Genomic DNA, 19,838 nt, shown 5'->3' on the forward strand with positions numbered 1-19,838 from the left:
GGAGTGTCCAGTCAGTGTGTGTGTATGAACCCCTCTCTCTCTCAGTGCAGTGTTCATGTACTGGAGTGTCCAGTCAGTGTGTCTGTATGAACCCCTCTCTCTCTCAGTGCAGTGTTCATGTACTGGAGTGTCCAGTCAGTGTGTGTGTATGAACCCCTCTCTCTCTCAGTGCAGTGTTCATGTACTGGAGTGTCCAGTCAGTGTGTGTATGAACCCCTCTCTCTCTCAGTGCAGTGTTCATGTACTGGAGTGTCCAGTCAGTGTGTGTATGAACCCCTCTCTCTCTCAGTGCAGTGTTAATGTACTGGAGTGTCCAGTCAGTGTGTGTGTATGAACCCCTCTCTCTCTCAGTGCAGTGTTCATGTACTGGAGTGTCCAGTCAGTGTGTGTGTATGAACCCCTCTCTCTCTCAGTGCAGTGTTCATGTACTGGAGTGTCCAGTCAGTGTGTCTGTATGAACCCCTCTCTCTCTCAGTGCAGTGTTCATGTACTGGAGTGTCCAGTCAGTGTGTGTGTATGAACCCCTCTCTCTCTCAGTGCAGTGTTCATGTACTGGAGTGTCCAGTCAGTGTGTGTGTATGAACCCCTCTCTCTCTCAGTGCAGTGTTCATGTACTGGAGTGTCCAGTCAGTGTGTCTGTATGAACCCCTCTCTCTCTCTCTCAGTGCAGTGTTCATGTACTGGAGTGTCCAGTCAGTGTGTGTGTATGAACCCCTCTCTCTCTCAGTGCAGTGTTCATGTACTGGAGTGTCCAGTCAGTGTGTGTGTATGAACCCCTCTCTCTCTCAGTGCAGTGTTCATGTACTGGAGTGTCCAGTCAGTGTGTGTATGAACCCCTCTCTCTCTCAGTGCAGTGTTCATGTACTGGAGTGTCCAATCAGTGTGTGTGTATGAACCCCCCTCTCTCTCAGTGCAGTGTTAATGTACTGGAGTGTCCAGTCAGTGTGTGTGTATGAACCCCTCTCTCTCTCAGTGCAGTGTTCATGTACTGGAGTGTCCAGTCAGTGTGTGTATGAACCCCTCTCTCTCTCAGTGCAGTGTTCATGTACTGGAGTGTCCAGTCAGTGTGTGTGTATGAACCCCTCTCTCTCTCTCAGTGCAGTGTTCATGTACTGGAGTGTCCAGTCAGTGTGTGTGTATGAACCCCTCTCTCTCTCAGTGCAGTGTTCATGTACTGGAGTGTCCAGTCAGTGTGTGTATGAACCCCTCTCTCTCTCAGTGCAGTGTTCATGTACTGGAGTGTCCAGTCAGTGTGTCTGTATGAACCCCTCTCTCTCTCGGTGCAGTGTTCATGTACTGGAGTGTCCAGTCAGTGTGTGTGTATGAACCCCTCTCTCTCTCAGTGCAGTGTTCATGTACTGGAGTGTCCAGTCAGTGTGTGTGTATGAACCCCTCTCTCTCTCTCAGTGCAGTGTTCATGTACTGGAGTGTCCAGTCAGTGTGTGTGTATGAACCCCTCTCTCTCTCAGTGCAGTGTTCATGTACTGGAGTGTCCAGTCAGTGTGTGTGTATGAACCCCTCTCTCTCTGAGTGCAGTGTTCATGTACTGGAGTGTCCAGTCAGTGTGTCTGTTATTAATAACTAATTAAGGTGCACACTGAAATTCATTCCAACACACAAAATGACCTAAAAAACTGACACACACACACACAGATGATCTCAAACAGACCCATTCGCGCACGCACGCCCTGCTCGCACACTTCCTCAATCTCAGTGCTCCTCGTGAGAGGACTACTTCCTCACTCCCCGACAGCCATGAGCAGAGACGCACAGGGTGAGTGTGGCTCTCTAAACCTCCTCTGATCGCCCTGTCCGTGTCCCGCCTGCTGCTGCTGCTGCTGCTGCTGCTCGGCGGATCTGTGTCTGTGTGTCCGTGTGTCTGGAGATCTCTGTCACGTCAATGTGTGTCTGTGTGTCTGGAGCCCTGTGTCTGTGTGTCTGTATGTGACTGTAGCTCTGTGTGTCTGTGTGTCTGTAGCTCTGTGTGTCCGTGTATCTGGAGATCTCTGTCACGTTGATGTGTGTCTGTGTGTCTGGAGCCCTGTGTCTGTGTGTCTGTATGTGACTGTAGCTCTGTGTGTCTGTAGCTCTGTGTGTCTGTGGGTCTGTGTCTCTGTGTCCGTATGTGCGTATAGCTCAGTGTGTTTGTGTGTCTGTGTCTCTGTGTCTCTGTGTGTCTGTAGCTCAGTGTGTCTGTGTGTCCGTAGCTCTGTGTGTTTGTGTGTCTGTGTCTCTATGTGTCTGTAGCTCAGTGTGTCTGCATGTGTAGCTCTGTGTCTCTGTGTGTGTGTTTAGCTCTGTGTCTGTGTCCCCGTGTGTTTGTGTAGTTCTGTGTCTCTGTGTGTCCGTGTGTGTGTGTAGTGCAGTGTCTCTGTGTGTCCGTGTGTGTGTGTAGCACAGTGTCTCTGTGCTGGTAGTTCCTCCTCTCTGCTCTGTAAACCCAGCGAGCTCTTCACACTGTGCTCTTGCCCACTGCTGTCTTGACATTCCTGCTTGCCATACTGCGTGACAGTCGAGGTGCTGGGCTGATGGTACACACACACTGACTCTCTCTCACACCTACAGCCGCCAGCACTGAGCACTGCAGACCGGTACTGAACACGGCTGACCAGTACTGAACACGGCAGGCCAGTACTGAATGCTGCAGGCCAGTACTGAACACAGCAGGCCAGTACTGAATGCTGCAGGCCAGTACTGAACACAGCAGGCCAGTACTGAATGCTGCAGGTCAGTACTGAATACAGCAGGCCAGGCCAGTACTGAACACTGCAGGCCAGTACTGAATGCTGCAGACCAGCACTGAACACGGCAGGCCAGTACTAAATGCTGCAGACCACCACTGAACACGGCAGGCCAGTACTGAATGCTGCAGGCCAGTACTGAACACAGCAGGCCAGTACTGAATGCTGCAGGTCAGAACTGAATACAGCAGGCCATGCCAGTACTGAATGCTACAGACCAGGCCAGTACTGAACACTGCAGGCCAGTACTGAATGCTGCAGACCAGCACTGAACATGGCTGACCAGTACTGAATGCTGCAGGCCAGTACTGAACACAGCAGGCCAGTACTGAATGCTGCAGGCCAGTACTGAACACAGCAGGCCAGGCCAGTACTGAACGCTACAGACCAGGTCAGTACTGAACGCTGCAGGGCAGGCAGGACAGGGGCTGGGGGTGAGAGGCAGGGCCTGAGCCGTGTGTCTGCTCCGCGGGTGAGCGCGCGTCGTGATTACAGGAATGTGGCTGTTCCTCTTCCTCTTTCTCTTTGCTGTGTGGGGGTGAGCTGTGGGGAAGCTCTGCACAGCTCCCTCCTCCGCTGTGTCCAGTACTGAACACTGCAGGCCAGGCCAGTCCTGAGCACTGCAAGCTAGGACAGTCCTGATCACTGCAGGCCAGTACTGACCACTGCAGGCCAGGACAGTCCTGAACACTGCAAGCAAGTACTGACCACTGCAGGTTAGTACAGGCCAGTACTGACCACTGCAGGCCAGGATAGTCCTGAACACTGCAAGCTAGTACTGACCACTGCAGGCTAGTACAGGCCAGTACTGACCACTGCAGGCCAGGACAGTCCTGAGCACTGCAAGCTAGTACTGACCACTGCAGGCCAGTACTGACCACTGCAGGCCAGGACAGTCCTGAACACTGCAGGCCAGTACTGACCACTGCAGGCCAGGACAGTCCTGAACCCTGCAAGCTAGTACTGACCACTGCAGGCTAGTACAGGCCAGTACTGACCACTGCAGGCCAGTACTGACCACTGCAGGCCAGGACAGTCCTGAACAATGCAGGCCAGTACTGACCACTGCAGGCCAGGACAGTCCTGAACACTGCAGGCCAGTACTGACCACTGCAGGCCAGGACAGTCCTGAACAGTGCAGGCTAGTACTGACCACTGCAGGTTAGTACAGGCCAGTACTGACCACTGCAGGCCAGGACAGTCCTGAACACTGCAAGCTAGTACTGACCACTGCAGGCCAGTACTGACCACTGCAGGCCAGGACAGTCCTGAACACTGCAGGCCAGTCCTGAGCACTGCAAGCTAGGACAGTCCTGAACACTGCAGGCTAGTACTGATCACTGCAGGCCAGGACAGTCCTGAACACTGCAGGCTAGTACTGACCACTGCAGGCTAGTACAGGCCAGTACTGACCACTGCAGGCCTGGACAGTCCTGAACACTGCAGGCCAGTACTGAACGCTGCAGGCCAGGCCAGTCCTGAGCACTGCAAGCTAGGACAGTCCTGAACACTGCAGGCTTGTACTGACCACTGCAGGCTAGTACAGGCCAGTACTGACCACTGCAGGCCAGGACAGTCCTGAACACTGCAGGCCAGTACTGACCACTGCAGGCTAGTACAGGCCAGTACTGACCACTGCAGGTCAGGACAGTCCTGAACACTGCAGGCCAGTACTGACCACTGCAGGCTAGTACAGGCCAGTACTGACCACTGCAGGCCAGTTCTGAACACTGCAGGCCAGGACAGTCCAATACTGCTCACTAAAACCAATCCAGTGTAGTACTGTCTTCTACAGACCAGTCCAGGACAGCACGATTACAATAATCCACTACCTTGTATAGACACACACACACACCTGTACAGACTCTTATTGGACACACTGTATAGACACACACACACACTCCTGTACAGACTCTTATCGGACACACCGTATAGACACACACACACTCCTGTACAGACTCTTATTGGACACACTGTATAGACACACACACACTCCTGTACAGACTCTTACTGGACACACTGTATAGACACACACACACTCCTGTACAGACTCTTACTGGACACACTGTATAGACACACACACTCCTGTACAGACTCTTATTGGACACACTGTATAGACACACACACTCCTGTACAGACTCTTACTGGACACACTGTATAGACACACACACACACACACACACACACACACACACACACTCCTGTACAGACTCTTACTGGACACACTGTATAGACACACACACACTCCTGTACAGACTCTTACTGGACACACTGTATAGACACACACACTCCTGTACAGACTCTTATTGGACACACTGTATAGACACACACACTCCTGTACAGACTCTTATTGGACACACTGTATAGACACACACACACACTCCTGTACAGACTCTTATTGGACACACTGTATAGACACACACACACACACTCCTGTACAGACTCTTATTGGACACACTGTGTGTTTGCACGTGCTGGGGAGGAGGGGGTCTCTGCGCAGTGGGAGTGTTGAGCATGCTGTGAACACGAAGCCGCTGAGTCTATATACGGACTGAGACACTGAGGTGCTGCACCTCGCAGGAAGTCCCTGCATGACCACTTCTGTTTATAGCGCCGGGCGTGTGTTTCTGTATGTGTCAGAGTGCGTGCGGCTGCGTGTGTTTGACAGTGTAGTCTGGTGTGTGTCAGTGTGTGACAGATAGAGACAGTGAGAGAGACTTGGCTGTCCAGAGAGGCCCAGTTCGGTGACCACAGGAAGAGACCCATGCAAACACAGGGGAGAACACGCATGCAATTGCTATGAATTTTCCTGCCCCGTGTTCCAGCTCCGTGTTCCTGGTCCGTGCTCCTGCCCCGTGTTCCTGCTTCTGCTCCATGTTCATGCTCTGTGTTCCGTGTTCCTGCTCCGTGTTCCTGCTCTGTGTTCCTGCCCCGTGTTCCTGACCCGTGTTCCTACCCTGTGTTCCTGCTCCGTGTTCCTGCTCCTGCTCCATGTTCATGTTCTGTGTTCCGTGTTCCTGCTCCGTGTTCCTGCTCCTGCTCCGTGTTCATGCTCTGTGTTCCGTGTTCCTGCCCCGTGTTCCTGCTCCTGCTCCATGTTCATGCTCTGTGTTCCGTGTTCCTGCTCCGTGTTCCTGCTCTGTGTTCTGTGTTCCTGCAGCTCAGTAGCTCCTCGCTCTGGGCAGTAAAGATGCTTGAAGCAGAGCCCGGGACACGAGAGACTTTCTCTGGGACCCGTGTCCTGAAGTCGGCGCCGAGACTCCTCCTGGGACACGGCTGTCCCTCCAGGACCCGGGTTTTTACCGGACTGGGATTGTCTCTCCTCCAGGTGGGAAAGCCTTCGGGATCCTGAAATCCCAGCAGGAGGAGAAGCTGGAGGCCATCAACAAGGTCTGTGTGTGTGTGTGTGTGTGTGTGTGTGTGAGAGAGACAGGAGTGTCGTTCTCTGTCTGTGTGTGTGTGTGACAGTGGTGTCTGTCTCTGTGACTCTGTGACTCTGTGTCTCTGTGTCTCTGTGACTCTGTGACTCTGTGACTCTCGGTCTCAGTGTCTCAGCTGTGACAGTGGTGTCTGTCTCTGTGTCTCTGTATCTCTGTGACTCTGTGACTCTGTGTCTCTCGGTCTCAGTGTCTCAGCTGTGACAGTGGTGTCTGTCTCTGTGTCTCGGTCTTAGTGTCTCAGCTGTGACAGTGGTGTCTGTCTCTGTGTCTCTGTATCTCTGTGTCTCTGTGACTGTGTCTCTCGGTCTCAGTGTCTCAGCTGTGACAGTGGTGTCTGTCTCTGTGTCTCGGTCTCAGTGTCTCAGCTGTGACAGTGGCGTCTGTCTCTTGTTCTAAAGGAATTTCTTGACAGTCCTAAATATGCTGACGAAGAGGACCTTGAAGACAAGCTGGAGACCTTCAAGCGTGAGTAGTGGTGCGATTTGGCCGGTCAGTCAGTGTGTCAGAGCGTCAGAGCGTCAGTGTGTCAGACTGTCAGTGTGTCAGAGCGTCAGTGTGTCAGTGTGACAGTCAGGCAGTGTGCCAGAGTGTCAGAGTGTCAGTGTGTCAGAGCGTCAGTGTGTCAGTGTGACAGTCAGTCAGTGTGTCAGAGCATCAGTGTGTCAGACGGTCAGTGTGCCAGTGTGACAGTCAGGCAGAGCGTCAGTGTGTCAGTGTGCCAGACGGTCAGTGTGTCAGTATGACAGTCAGGCAGAGCGTCAGAGCGTCAGTGTGCCAGACGGTCAGTGTGTCAGTATGACAGTCAGGCAGAGCGTCAGAGCGTCAGTGTGTCAGACGGTCAGTGTGCCAGTGTGACAGTCAGGCAGAGCGTCAGTGTGTCAGTGTGACAGTCAGGCAGTGTGTCAGAGCGTCAGTGTGTCAGTGTGACAGTCAGGCAGAGCGTCAGAGTGTCAGAGTGTCAGTGTGCCAGATGGTCAGTGTGCCAGACGGTCAGTGTGACAGTCAGTCAGAGTGTCAGAGTGTCAGAGTGTCAGTGTGCCAGATGGTCAGTGTGCCAGACGGTCAGTGTGACAGTCAGTCAGAGTGTCAGAGTGTCAGAGTGTCAGAGCGTCAGTGTGCCAGTGTGACAGTCAGGCAGAGCGTCAGAGTGTCAGAGTGTCAGAGCGTCAGTGTGACAGTCAGGCAGTGTGCCAGAGTGTCAGACAGTCAGTGTGTCAGATGGTCAGTGTGCCAGACGGTCAGTGTGACAGTCAGTCAGAGTTTCAGAGCGTCAGTGTGCCAGAGCGTCAGTGTGCCAGTGTGACAGTCAGGCAGAGCGTCAGAGTGTCAGAGCGTCAGAGTGTCAGAGTGTCAGAGCGTCAGTGTGACAGTCAGGCAGAGCGTCAGAGTGTCAGAGCGTCAGAGTGTCAGTGTGTCAGTGTGTCAGAGCGTCAGTGTGACAGTCAGGCAGAGCGTCAGAGTGTCAGAGCGTCAGTGTGTCAGAGCGTCAGTGTGCCAGTGTGACAGTCAGGCAGAGCGTCAGAGCGTCAGAGTGTCAGAGTGTCAGAGCGTCAGTGTGACAGTCAGGCAGAGCGTCAGAGTGTCAGAGCGTCAGAGTGTCAGTGTGTCAGTGTGTCAGAGCGTCAGTGTGCCAGTCAGGCAGAGCGTCAGAGTGTCAGAGCGTCAGTGTGTCAGAGTGTCAGCTACCCCCCCCCCCCGCTCTCACCAGACCCTGTGTGTTTTGTCTTACAGAGAAATACATGGAGTTCGACCTGAATGACCAGGGAGAAATCGGTAACTGAGCCCCCTAATCCAGCCCCTGACCCTGTCAGCCCCCGCAGCCTTCTCCTGCACTAATCCACTAACACACATCAGAAACGAGAAAGACTACAAACGTGTCTGAATTCTGCTGCGCGTTTCAACCGCAAACGCGGGAGAGAGAGAGAGAGAGAGAGACTCTGCTGCCGCCTGCTGTTCCAGTCCCGCTACTGCAGGACGTTTTGGGTTTTTGCCGTGGTCGTGCTGCCCCCTGGCGGACAAGGTGCGGCACAGCGGCCCCGTCAGACCGCAGGCGGGGAACGGGGCAGCTGAGACTCCACGTTTCCCCGCCCTTTTGTAAAAAAAACTCTTTTTTTTAAATATTTAAAAAATTCCTCTTGCGCTTGCCTCGGTTCCTCCGGGATTTATTTAGCAGGAAACCCCGTTAATAGTTACCAGAGATGTTATTGACAGAGTGGCTTTCCTGCCAAGACTAAAGTCGCAGAAATATAAAAGTCCATTACAATATAGGCGAGATTGATAAAAAGCACAGTAAAATAGGAAACCAGAATAAAACAATATGTCTTCTTGTAAAAAAGAAAACTAATTCATGAGAGAACATTCATTAAGCTCGAGTGAGCTTAAAGTGTTCTGTATTATCTGAGTGTCTGTGTGAACCCCTCTCTCTCTCAGTGCAGTGTTCATGTACTGGAGTGTCCAGTCAGTGTGTGTGTATGAACCCCTCTCTCTCTCAGTGCAGTGTTCATGTACTGGAGTGTCCAGTCAGTGTGTGTGTATGAACCCCTCTCTCTCTCAGTGCAGTGTTCATGTACTGGAGTGTCCAGTCAGTGTGTGTGTATGAACCCCTCTCTCTCTCAGTGCAGTGTTCATGTACTGGAGTGTCCAGTCAGTGTGTGTGTATGAACCCCTCTCTCTCTCAGTGCAGTGTTCATGTACTGGAGTGTCCAGTCAGTGTGTGTGTATGAACCCCTCTCTCTCTCAGTGCAGTGTTCATGTACTGGAGTGTCCAGTCAGTGTGTGTGTATAAACCCCTCTCTCTCTCAGTGCAGTGTTCATGTACTGGAGTGTCCAGTCAGTGTGTGTGTATGAACCCCTCTCTCTCTCAGTGCAGTGTTCATGTACTGGAGTGTCCAGTCAGTGTGTGTGTATGAACCCCTCTCTCTCTCAGTGCAGTGTTCATGTACTGGAGTGTCCAGTCAGTGTGTGTGTATGAACCCCTCTCTCTCTCAGTGCAGTGTTCATGTACTGGAGTGTCCAGTCAGTGTGTGTGTATGAACCCCTCTCTCTCTCAGTGCAGTGTTCATGTACTGGAGTGTCCAGTCAGTGTGTCTGTATGAACCCCTCTCTCTCTCAGTGCAGTGTTCATGTACTGGAGTGTCCAGTCAGTGTGTGTGTATGAACCCCTCTCTCTCTCAGTGCAGTGCAGTGTTCATGTACTGGAGTGTCCAGTCAGTGTGTCTGTATGAACCCCTCTCTCTCTCAGTGCAGTGTTCATGTACTGGAGTGTCCAGTCAGTGTGTCTGTATGAACCCCTCTCTCTCTCAGTGCAGTGTTCATGTACTGGAGTGTCCAGTCAGTGTGTCTGTATGAACCCCTCTCTCTCTCAGTGCAGTGTTCATGTACTGGAGTGTCCAGTCAGTGTGTGTGTATGAACCCCTCTCTCTCTCAGTGCAGTGTTCATGTACTGGAGTGTCCAGTCAGTGTGTCTGTATGAACCCCTCTCTCTCTCAGTGCAGTGTTCATGTACTGGAGTGTCCAGTCAGTGTGTGTGTATGAACCCCTCTCTCTCTCAGTGCAGTGTTCATGTACTGGAGTGTCCAGTCAGGGTGTCTGTATGAACCCCTCTCTCTCTCAGATCTGATGGGTCTCAAGAGGATGCTGGAGAAGCTGGGTGTGGCCAAGACTCACCTGGAGCTGAAGAAGATTTTGACAGAGGTGACAGGAGGGGTCAGTGAGACCATCGATTACAAGGACTTCCTGGTGATGATGCTGGGCAAGAAATCAGCTATCCTGAGACTGTGAGTGCAGTGTGTCTGTCTGTGTGTCTGTGTGTCTGTCTGTGTGTCTGTCAGTGTGTCAGTGTGTCTGTCTGTGTGTCAGTGTGTCTGTCTGACACAAAGACAGACACATCGACACACAGTGTGTCAGAGAGTCAGTCAGAGTGTCAGGCAGAGTCAGTCAGAGTGTCAGAGTGTCAGAGAGTCAGTCAGTCAGTGTGTCAGAGTGTCAGTGTGTCAGTCAGAGTGTCAGTGAGAGTGTCAGAGAGTCAGAGTGTCAGTGTGTCAGAGTGTCAGTGAGAGTGTCAGAGAGTCAGAGTGTCAGTGTGTCAGAGAGTCAGTGAGAGTGTCAGAGTGTCAGTGTCAGTGTGTCAGAGAGTCAGTGAGAGTGTCAGAGAGTCAGTCAGTGTGCCAGAGAGTCAGTCAGAGTGTCAGAGAGTGTCAGTCAGTGTGTCAGAGAGTCAGTGAGAGTGTCAGTCAGTCAGAGTGTCAGAGAGTCAGTCAGTGTGTCAGAGTCAGTGTGTCAGAGAGTCAGTCAGAGTGTCAGAGAGTGTCAGTCAGTGTGTCAGAGAGTCAGTGAGAGTGTCAGAGTGTCAGAGAGTCAGAGAGAGTGTCAGAGTGTCAGTGTGTCAGTGAGAGTGTCAGAGTGTCAGTGTGTCAGTGAGAGTGTCAGAGTGACGCCTGTGTTTCGCTCTGCAGGATCCTGATGTTTGAGGACAAGTCCAAAGAACAGGAAGTGAAGCCCAGTGGGCCCCCACCCCGGAAGACCTTCTCTGACCTCCCCTGACCCCTGACCCCTGACCCCAACCCCTCACCCTCCAGCCATCCCCACACCCACCCCCCCCCCCCCGCTTCCAGATAACCCGCACACCCCCAGACTCAGACCTCCCAATTGCCGCTGAGCCCTCTCCTGCTCCTTGCGCCAGCCTTCCCGACCAGCGGGGGGCGCTGCTGTCCCCCCCCACCCCGACCCGCCAGGGCGCCCCGCCGGGCGTCCTCCTCCGCGCGGCCGCAGTGCCTGCCGGTCGGCGGTCCGGCGGATCTCCTGTCCCACGGCGGGGGGGGTCGGGCAGGTCACTCGATCACTGTGACCCCCCCCCCAGTCCAGACCCTGAGCCCCAGAACTCACCGCCTGCTTCGCCCCTCTGGAGACCCTGGGGGAACAGGCAGAGGACCCCCCCCCACACCGCGGCAACTCGCAGAGGGAAAACGCCATTTCGCTAGACGCGCGACGATCTGAGACGCCGAACTGAGAAGACTGTGCTGCAGCACGGAGGTCTGTGGAGAATAAAGACGGTTTGGCTGAACAAGGCTCGTTTTCCTGACTCCCAGCGGGTTGTGCTCAACATGCAGCAGCTCACACTGACACTGTCGGCTTTCACACTCACAGGCACCGGCCCCGCCTGGGTGAGATCAGAAACGTCACGCACAGGAGGAGCCCTTACTGCCTCTGTAGCTCAGTAGCTAATTAATCAACGATGCAGAAGAGAGGCCAGGGTATCGGCTTCAACCACAGGGCTGGGCAGCTTGTTCCCCACCCCCTCTGTGTACAGAACAGCCTCCTGTCCTGACTGGAGGAGCTCACCCAGCTGTGTCTGTGTGAGAGAAGCCAGGGTATCGGCTTCAACCACAGGGCTGGACAGCTTGTTCCCCACCCCCACCCCCCTCTGTGTACAGCAGAGCCTCCTGTCCTGACTGGAGGAGCTCACCCAGCTGTGTCTGTGTGAGAGAAGCCAGGGTATCGGCTTCAACCACAGGGCTGGGCAGCTTGTTCCCCACCCCTGCCCCTCTCTGTGTACAGAAGAGCCTCCTGTCCTGACTGGAGGAGCTCACCCAGCTGTGTCTGGAGAGAAGCCAGGGTATCGGCTTCAACCACAGGGCTGGGCAGCTTGTTCCCCGCCCCCACCCCCCTCTGTGTACAGCAGAGCCTCCTGTCCTGACTGGAGGAGCTCACCCAGCTGTGTCTGGAGAGAAGCCGGGGTATCAGCTTCAACCACAGGGCTGGGCAGCTTGTTCCCCACCCCCACCCCCCTCTGTGTACAGTAGAGCCTCCTGTCCTGACTGGAGGAGCTCACCCAGCTGTGTCTGGAGAGGAGCCAGGGTATCGGCTTCAACCACTGGGCTGGGTAGCTTGTTCCCCACCCCCACCCCCCTCTGTGTACAGAAGAGCCACCTCTTCCCCCTGCCTTTTGTCAAACGCACCCCCCCCGTGGAGGGCTGAACTTAATTAATCGCATTTATTTTCCTCTCAAACACGAAAGACCACCCACTCCGCTTCCTAAATGACAGAACAGAGAGAGAGAGAACGCAGGAGCGGGAGGGAGGCGTCATCTGAACGCAGCGCAAAGCCCCTCCCCCTTCGCCGCCCCGACGTGGCCCCCGATTGGCTGGCGGGCGGGCGGCCTGGCGACGGCGTCGTCCACGCCCCGGCGACGCGCCTGCCCGCCCCCGGCCCGCTGATTGGCTCGCACCGGGGCGGCGCCCCGCCCCTTCCGGCTCCCCTCCTCCCACCCCCCCCTGCGCGGCGCCGTCTCCCAGTAGCCGTTGGCGGCTCTCCTGTGCTGACGGACCCCGTCTCTCTGCTCCGAGCGCCGGTTTTTTTTTAATTTTTACCCCAATTTTTTTTTTCTCCAGTTTGAGGGGGGTCTTTTCACCTCCTTTCTCCCTCCCACCCCCCGCCCCCCACCACCACCACGTTTTCCCTCATTCCACAAAAAACACGAATCGTTTTCTCGTTGTTGTTTTATTTTTTAAAAGTGGGTTTTCTCCTCAGGAGGAGGAGGAGGAGGAGGAGGAGCAAAATAATTTTAAAAAAAAAGACGACGAAGAAACGGCCTCTCTCTCCCCCCCTGTCGGAGGTGGAAACAAAAAAAAAATAAGAGAGAGCGAAAGAGAGAGAGAGAGAGGAAAAAAGGCCGGCTTGATTTTTTTTTTTGTATGATTTCTTTCGTTACGCGAGGTGGTTTTCGGACGAGCGGTGGGAGCGGCCGGGCTCTCGGCGGCAGTATTAGCGGTATTAGTAGTATTCTTCTGGTAATTATTATCATCATTCTTATTATCTGAAATAAGAGACACGAGGAGCAGCGTCCAGCCCCGGAGACCGCAGCAGCAGCAGCAGCAGCAGCAGCAGCAGGACGACCCGCTCTCTCCCTCTCTCTCCTCACCCCGACTCTCCCTCTCGCCCCGCCGGAGGCCGGACCCACGCAGAGCCCGGGACGAGGCCAGGTGGGTGCCGCGGGGTGTCGTGTCGTGTCTCCTGGCGGGGTGTGTGTGTGTGTGTGTGTGTGGTGGTGGGGGGGTCTCCGCTCCTGCTCCTTCTCCTGCTCCTGCTGCCCGGCTGTGTTTCGATGACAGGCCCGGGGATGGAGAGATGGAGGGAGGGTGGGGGTCTCTCTCACGCTTTCTCTTTTGGGGGTGCAGGGTGAGAGAGAGAGAGAGAGAGAGGGATGGAGGGGTTGAGGATGAGGGGAAGCGAGGGATCATCCTCTCCTCTCTCCTCTCTGGCTGGCTGGCCGGCCGGTCGGTCGGTTGGTTGTTGTGGCTGCTGCTGCTGCTGCTGCTGTAGCGCCGCCATCTTGTCGCGACCCGGTGGGGGTTTCGTGTCGCCGACATGCGAGGTCGGTGGTGGTGGTGGTGGTGGGGCTGGTGGTGTTGGGGGGTACTGGGGGTTACTCGTGAGAGGAGATGGGGAGGGGGGTGGTGTGTGGGGAGGATGGTCACCCCCCCTCTCTCTCTCTCTCTCTCTCACCTCTCCGGCCGGTTTGTTGCTGCGGCTGAGCCGCCATGTTGTCGTGACCCGAGCCGGTGTGTGTGTGTGTGTTTTTTTGGGGGGGGGGGGGGGTTCATGTCGCCGACAGACGCGCGGATGGAGATGGGGTATCGGGTGACGAGTCACCCCCTCTTTGCCCTGTCCTCCTTCTCCTTTTCCGGGGTGTCGATCGCCCTGTCCGGACTGGGGGGGGGGGGGGGGGCCCTGGTTATGAAACAGCAGCCCTACTGATCCCCCCCTCCTCCTCCTCCTCCTCTCTCTCCTCCCGGGCCGGGATGGGGATGGGGGGGGTCGGAACCGGGCCGGATCCTGTTCGCCAGTGGCCGGTGGGCATCATTCACAGCGATCGGGAGGAGGAGGAGGAGGGGTGGCGGCCGGGAGGGAGGGAGGGAGGATAGGCTGGCCGGTTCGGTCCGGTCCAGTCCCGGTTCGGTGTGGTATTACCAGGGGGTGACCCCTCCCCCCCCCCCCCCCATTGGGGCTTCGGGGTGCAGTGTGTGTGTTAGTGCGAGTTTGATCTTGTTTGCACGGTGTGAAACAGGTGCGTGTAGCTCTCTCTCTGTCGTGCGGTGTCGTTATATAACCGAACCGGTACCGGCGCCGGCGGAGGAAAGACGGGTTAGTGTGTCGGGTGTGTGTGTGTGTGTGTGTGTGTTTTATTTGGATTTTTTTATTTGTAATGGCGAACCTACCGGAACCCCCCCACCCACTCTCTCTCTCTCCCTTTGGCTGGGTCCGGCTCGGTCCGGTCCGGTCCGGTCCGGCCCGGCCCGGCCCGCGGCTCGACCCCCGTCCCCCGTGACCGTGACCGCGGCGTGGCTGCTGGGATTTGTGTGTTGCTGTGTGGGTTTGTGTTCGGTTTGGTTCTTGCGACAGGCTCGGGGGGAGGGGGGGGGGTGGTGAGTTGTTGGTGGTGGGGGAGGCGGCTGCAGACGGAGTAGGCCTCATGCGAAGCACCGGCCTTTCCTGCGTCCTCTCCCCGGCTGCGGGGAGGGGCAGGGGGACAGCGGGCCTGCTCTCGCCCCGCGTCCCCTCTCTCGGTGGGGAGGTGTTTTCGCCTCTCCTCGGCCCGTGTGTGTGTGACCGGTGTCTCTCCATGCCTGGGGTTGGGTTGCGTGGGAGAAAGTGGCGCAGCGGGCCGGACGGACATGGCGCTCGGATGAGCTCTTAGACATTTACTGAACACAGTGTCTCCTGTCCCAGCCTGAGGAGCAGTGAGCCTGTCTCTCAATAATAATAATACAGTGTGTGATCTCCTGTCCCAGCCTGAGGAACAGACAGTGAGCCTGTCTCTCAATAATAATAATACAGTGTGTGATCTCCTGTCCCAGCCTGAGGAACAGTGAGCCTGTCTCTCAATAATAATAATACAGTGTGTGATCTCCTGTCCCAGCCTGAGGAACAGACAGTGAGCCTGTCTCTCAATAATAATAATACAGTATGTGATCTCCTGTCCCAGCCTGAGGAACAGACAGTGAGCCTGTCTCTCGATAATAATAATACAGCGTGTGATCTCCTGTCCCAGCCTGAGGAACAGACAGTGAGCCTGTCTCTCAATAATAATAATACAGTGTGTGATCTCCTGTCCCAGCCTGAGGAACAGTGAGCCTGTCTCTCAATAATAATAATACAGTGTGTGACCTCCTGTCCCAGCCTGAGGAACAGACAGTGAGCCTGTCTCTCAATAATAATAATACAGTGTGTGATCTCCTGTCCTAGCCTGAGGAGCAGTGAGCCTGTCTCTCAATAATAATAATAATAATAATACAGTGTGTGACCTCCTGTCCCAGCCTGAGGAACAGTGAGCCCGTCTCTCAATAATAATAATAATAATAATACTAATAATAATAATAATACAGTGTGTGACCTCCTGTCCCAGCCTGAGGAACAGTGAGCCCGTCTCTCAATAATAATAATACAGTGTGTGATCTCCTGTCCCAGCCTGAGGAACAGACAGTGAGCCTGTCTCTCAATAATAATAATACAGTGTGTGATCTCCTGTCCCAGCCTGAGGAACAGACAGTGAGCCTGTCTCTCAATAATAATAATACAGTGTGTGATCTCCTGTCCCAGCCTGAGGAACAGACAGTGAGCCCGTCTCTCAATAATAATACAGTGTGTGATCTCCTGTCCCAGCCTGAGGAACAGTGAGCCTGTCTCTCAATAATAATAATACAGTGTGTGATCTCCTGTCCCAGCCTGAGGAACAGACAGTGAGCCTGTCTCTCAATAATAATAATACAGCGTGTGATCTCCTGTCCCATCCTGAGGCACAGACAGTGAGCCTGTCTCTCAATAATAATAATAATACAGCGTGTGATCTCCTGTCCCAGCCTGAGGAACAGACAGTGAGCCTGTCTCTCAATAATAATAATACAGCGTGTGATCTCCTGTCCCAGCCTGAGGAACAGACAGTGCGCCTGTCTCTCAATAATAATAATACAGTGTGTGATCTCCTGTCCCAGCCTGAGGAGCAGTGAGCCTGTCTCTCAATAATAATAATACAGTGTGTGATCTCCTGTCCCAGCCTGAGGAACAGACAGTGAGCCTGTCTCTCAATAATAATAATACAGTGTGTGATCTCCTGTCCCAGCCTGAGGAACAGTGAGCCTGTCTCTCAATAATAATAATACAGTGTGTGATCTCCTGTCCCAGCCTGAGGAACAGTGAGCCTGTCTCTCAATAATAATAATACAGTGTGTGATCTCCTGTCCCATCCTGAGGAACAGACAGTGAGCCTGTCTCTCAATAATAATACAGTGTGTGATCTCCTGTCCCATCCTGAGGAACAGACAGTGAGCCTGTCTCTCAATAATAATAATACAGCGTGTGATCTCCTGTCCCAGCCTGAGGAACAGACAGTGAGCCTGTCTCTCAATAATAATAATACAGTGTGTGATCTCCTGTCCCAGCCTGAGGAACAGACAGTGAGCCTGTCTCTCAATAATAATAATACAGTGTGTGATCTCCTGTCCCAGCCTGAGGAACAGTGAGCCTGTCTCTCAATAATAATAATACAGTGTGTGATCTCCTGTCCCAGCCTGAGGAACAGACAGTGAGCCCGTCTCTCAATAATAATAATACAGTGTGTGATCTGTCCCAGCCTGAGGAACAGACAGTGAGCCTGTCTCTCAATAATAATAATACAGTGTGTGATCTCCTGTTCCAGCCTGAGGAACAGTGAGTCTGTCTCTCGATAATAATAATACAGTGTGTGATCTCCTGTCCCATCCTGAGGAACAGACAGTGAGCCTGTCTTTCAATAATAATAATACAGCGTGTGATCTCCTGTCCCATCCTGAGGAACAGACAGTGAGCCTGTCTTTCAATAATAATAATACAGCGTGTGATCTCCTGTCCCAGCCTGAGGAACAGACAGTGAGCCTGTCTCTCAATAATATAATAATACAGTGTGTGATCTCCTGTCCCAGCCTGAGGAACAGACAGTGAGCCTGTCTCTCAGTAATAATAATACAGTGTGTGATCTCCTGTCCCAGCCTGAGGAACAGACAGTGAGCCTGTCTCTCAATAATAATAATAATACAGTGTGTGATCTCCTGTCCCAGCCTGAGGAACAGACAGTGAGCCTGTCTCTCAATAATAATAATACAGTGTGTGATCTCCTGTCCCAGCCTGAGGAGCAGACAGTGAGCTTTTCTCTCAATAATACTGTATGGTATCTTGTCTCTGTCTGTCTGTAGTGTCTGTGAATGCCCAGTACTGTGTTTGCATTGTAAATGCCTTTAAATGTTGTGCAGATTGCATCTGCGCTGGCATCGGTCCTGCCAGCAGAGCTCTTTGAATTTGAATTTGCTGAGACTTTGTCATCTCTGCTGGGGCTGCAGGTGAAGAGTTCATGTGATGCCTTTCGCGATGGCCCACCTGCAGCCTCAGGGTGTGAGAAGGGGGGAGACTTCAGACACGCAGCGCAGCCTTTCCTTTTGAGGGCGCTGTCTGCTGTGTGGTTAGGGGTGAGGCCTTCGTCAGCTAGCAGAGTAGTGATACCGAGATTCAGCATTGAGGATTCAGCTGCTGTGCTCACAGAGCAATAAGCTGTAAGAATTTGTTGTCTCTCTTTCTGGTCTGGAGCGGTTTAGCCTCTCTCAGGTTCCCCATGACCCTACTGGTGCAGCATTTTCTCTCTGGGATCTGTGTGCGGTGGGGCTGTTAGTCTTTGTTTTGACAGACACAGCTGGGTGAGCTCCTCCAGTCAGGAAGGAGGCTCTTCTGTACACAGAGGTGGGTGGGGGTGGGGAACAGGCTGCCCAGCCCTGTGGATGAAGCCGATACCCCAGCTTCTCTCCAGACACAGCTGGGTGAGCTCCTCCAGTCAGGACAGGAGGCTCTACTGTACACAGAGGGGGGTGGGGGTGGGGAACAAGCTGCCCAGCCTATTTAAAAGAATGTATGTGCATGAGACTGTGTGTATTTGTGTAGTGTCTGGAGAGCGTGTGCGTGGACTGTGTGTGTATTTGTGTAGTGTCTGGAGATCGTGTGCGTGGACTGTGTGTGTATTTGTGTGGTGTCTGCAGATTGTGTGTGTAGTTACGGGAGTGTGTGTGTAGTTACTGGAGAGTGTGTGTGTGAGGGTGTGTTTTTATTGTGTGACCTGTGTGTGTAGTTACAGGAGTGTGTGTGACCTGTGTGTGTAGTTACAGGAGGGTGTGTTTTTATTGTGTGTGTGTGTGTGTGTGACCCGTTTGTGTAGTTACTGGAGTGTGTGTGTGAGGGTGTGTTTTTATTGTGTGTGTGTGTGTGTGTGTGTGTGTGACCTGTGTGTGTAGTTACAGGAGTGTGTGTGTGAGGGTGTGTTTTTATTGTGTGTGTGTAGTTACAGGAGTGTGTGTGACCTGTGTGTGTAGTTACAGGAGTGTGTGTGTGAGGGTGTGTTTTTATTGTGTGTGTGACCCGTGTGTGTAGTTACAGGAGTGTGTGTGACCTGTGTGTGTAGTTACAGGAGTGTGTGTGACCTGTGTGTGTAGTTACAGGAGGGTGTGTTTTTATTGTGTGTGTGTGTGTGTGACCCGTTTGTGTAGTTACTGGAGTGTGTGTGTGAGGGTGTGTTTTTATTGTGTGTGTGTGTGTGTGTGTGACCTGTGTGTGTAGTTACAGGAGTGTGTGTGTGAGGGTGTGTTTTTATTGTGTGTGTGTAGTTACAGGAGTGTGTGTGACCTGTGTGTGTAGTTACAGGAGTGTGTGTGTGAGGGTGTGTTTTTATTGTGTGTGTGACCCGTGTGTGTAGTTACAGGAGTGTGTGTGACCTGTGTGTGTAGTTACAGGAGTGTGTGTGTGAGGGTGTGTTTTTATTGTGTGTGTGTGTGTGTGTGTGTGTGACCCGTTTGTGTAGTTACTGGAGTGTGTGTGTGAGGGTGTGTTTTTATTGTGTGTGTGTGTGTGTGTGACCTGTGTGTGTAGTTACAGGAGTGTGTGTGTGAGGGTGTGTTTTTATTGTGTGTGTGTAGTTACAGGAGTGTGTGTGACCTGTGTGTGTAGTTACAGGAGTGTGTGTGTGAGGGTGTGTTTTTATTGTGTGTGTGACCCGTGTGTGTAGTTACAGGAGTGTGTGTGACCTGTGTGTGTAGTTACAGGAGTGTGTGTGTGAGGGTGTGTTTTTATTGTGTGACCTGTGTGTGTAGTTACAGGAGTGTGTGTGACCTGTGTGTGTAGTTACAGGAGGGTGTGTTTTTATTGTGTGTGTGTGTGTGTGACCCGTTTGTGTAGTTACTGGAGTGTGTGTGTGAGGGTGTGTTTTTATTGTGTGTGTGTGTGTGACCTGTGTGTGTAGTTACAGTAGTGTGTGTGTGAGGGTGTGTTTTTATTGTGTGTGTGTGTGTGTGTGTGACCTGTGTGTGTAGTTACTGGAGTGTGTGTGTGAGGGTGTGTTTTTATTGTGTGTGTGACCTGTGTGTGTAGTTACTGGAGTGTGTGTGACCTGTGTGTGTAGTTACAGGAGTGTGTGTGTGAGGGTGTGTTTTTATTGTGTGTGTGACCCGTGTGTGTAGTTACAGGAGTGTGTGTGACCTGTGTGTGTAGTTACAGGAGTGTGTGTGTGAGGGTGTGTTTTTATTGTGTGACCTGTGTGTGTAGTTACAGGAGTGTGTGTGACCTGTGTGTGTAGTTACAGGAGGGTGTG

General features: G+C 53.2%; 2 protein-coding genes across 4 annotated transcripts in view; both read left to right on the forward strand.

Annotated features, from left to right (window-relative positions):
• Nucleotides 1-1,718: 1,718 nt before the first annotated feature.
• On the forward strand, nt 1,719-11,246 carry LOC148813568 (allograft inflammatory factor 1-like). Its single transcript, XM_088908151.1, has 6 exons — nt 1,719-1,774; nt 6,070-6,131; nt 6,580-6,646; nt 7,913-7,954; nt 9,795-9,957; nt 10,636-11,246. The coding sequence occupies exons 1-6, from the start codon at nt 1,756-1,758 to the stop codon at nt 10,721-10,723; spliced, it is 441 nt and encodes a 146-aa protein (XP_088764277.1). The 5' UTR covers nt 1,719-1,755; the 3' UTR covers nt 10,724-11,246.
• A 1,294-nt stretch (nt 11,247-12,540) lies between these two features.
• The window catches only part of prrc2a (proline-rich coiled-coil 2A), a 29,182-nt gene continuing 21,884 nt past the window's right edge, over nt 12,541-19,838 (forward strand). Inside the window, exon 1 of one of the 3 annotated variants that reach the window (XM_088908153.1) lies at nt 12,541-12,969. The gene's annotated coding sequence lies outside the window, so the exon portion shown is untranslated. Of the gene's footprint in view, nt 13,162-19,838 lie in introns of all 3 variants that reach the window. The other 2 variants (XM_088908152.1, XM_088908154.1) reach the window with 2 other exon arrangements.

This window comes from Atractosteus spatula, assembly GCF_055471065.1.
Source record: "Atractosteus spatula isolate fAtrSpa1 chromosome 10 unlocalized genomic scaffold, fAtrSpa1.hap1 SUPER_10_unloc_1, whole genome shotgun sequence".
Classification (NCBI taxonomy): domain Eukaryota; kingdom Metazoa; phylum Chordata; class Actinopteri; order Semionotiformes; family Lepisosteidae; genus Atractosteus; species Atractosteus spatula.

Excerpts from the sequence above, each read along its gene's own strand:
- LOC148813568 (XM_088908151.1), top strand. Across the intron at positions 6,647-7,912 it reads CAAGCTGGAGACCTTCAAGC|AGAAATACATGGAGTTCGAC; the intron begins GTGAGTAGTGGT and ends TTTGTCTTACAG. Across the intron at positions 7,955-9,794 it reads GAATGACCAGGGAGAAATCG|ATCTGATGGGTCTCAAGAGG; the intron begins GTAACTGAGCCC and ends TCTCTCTCTCAG.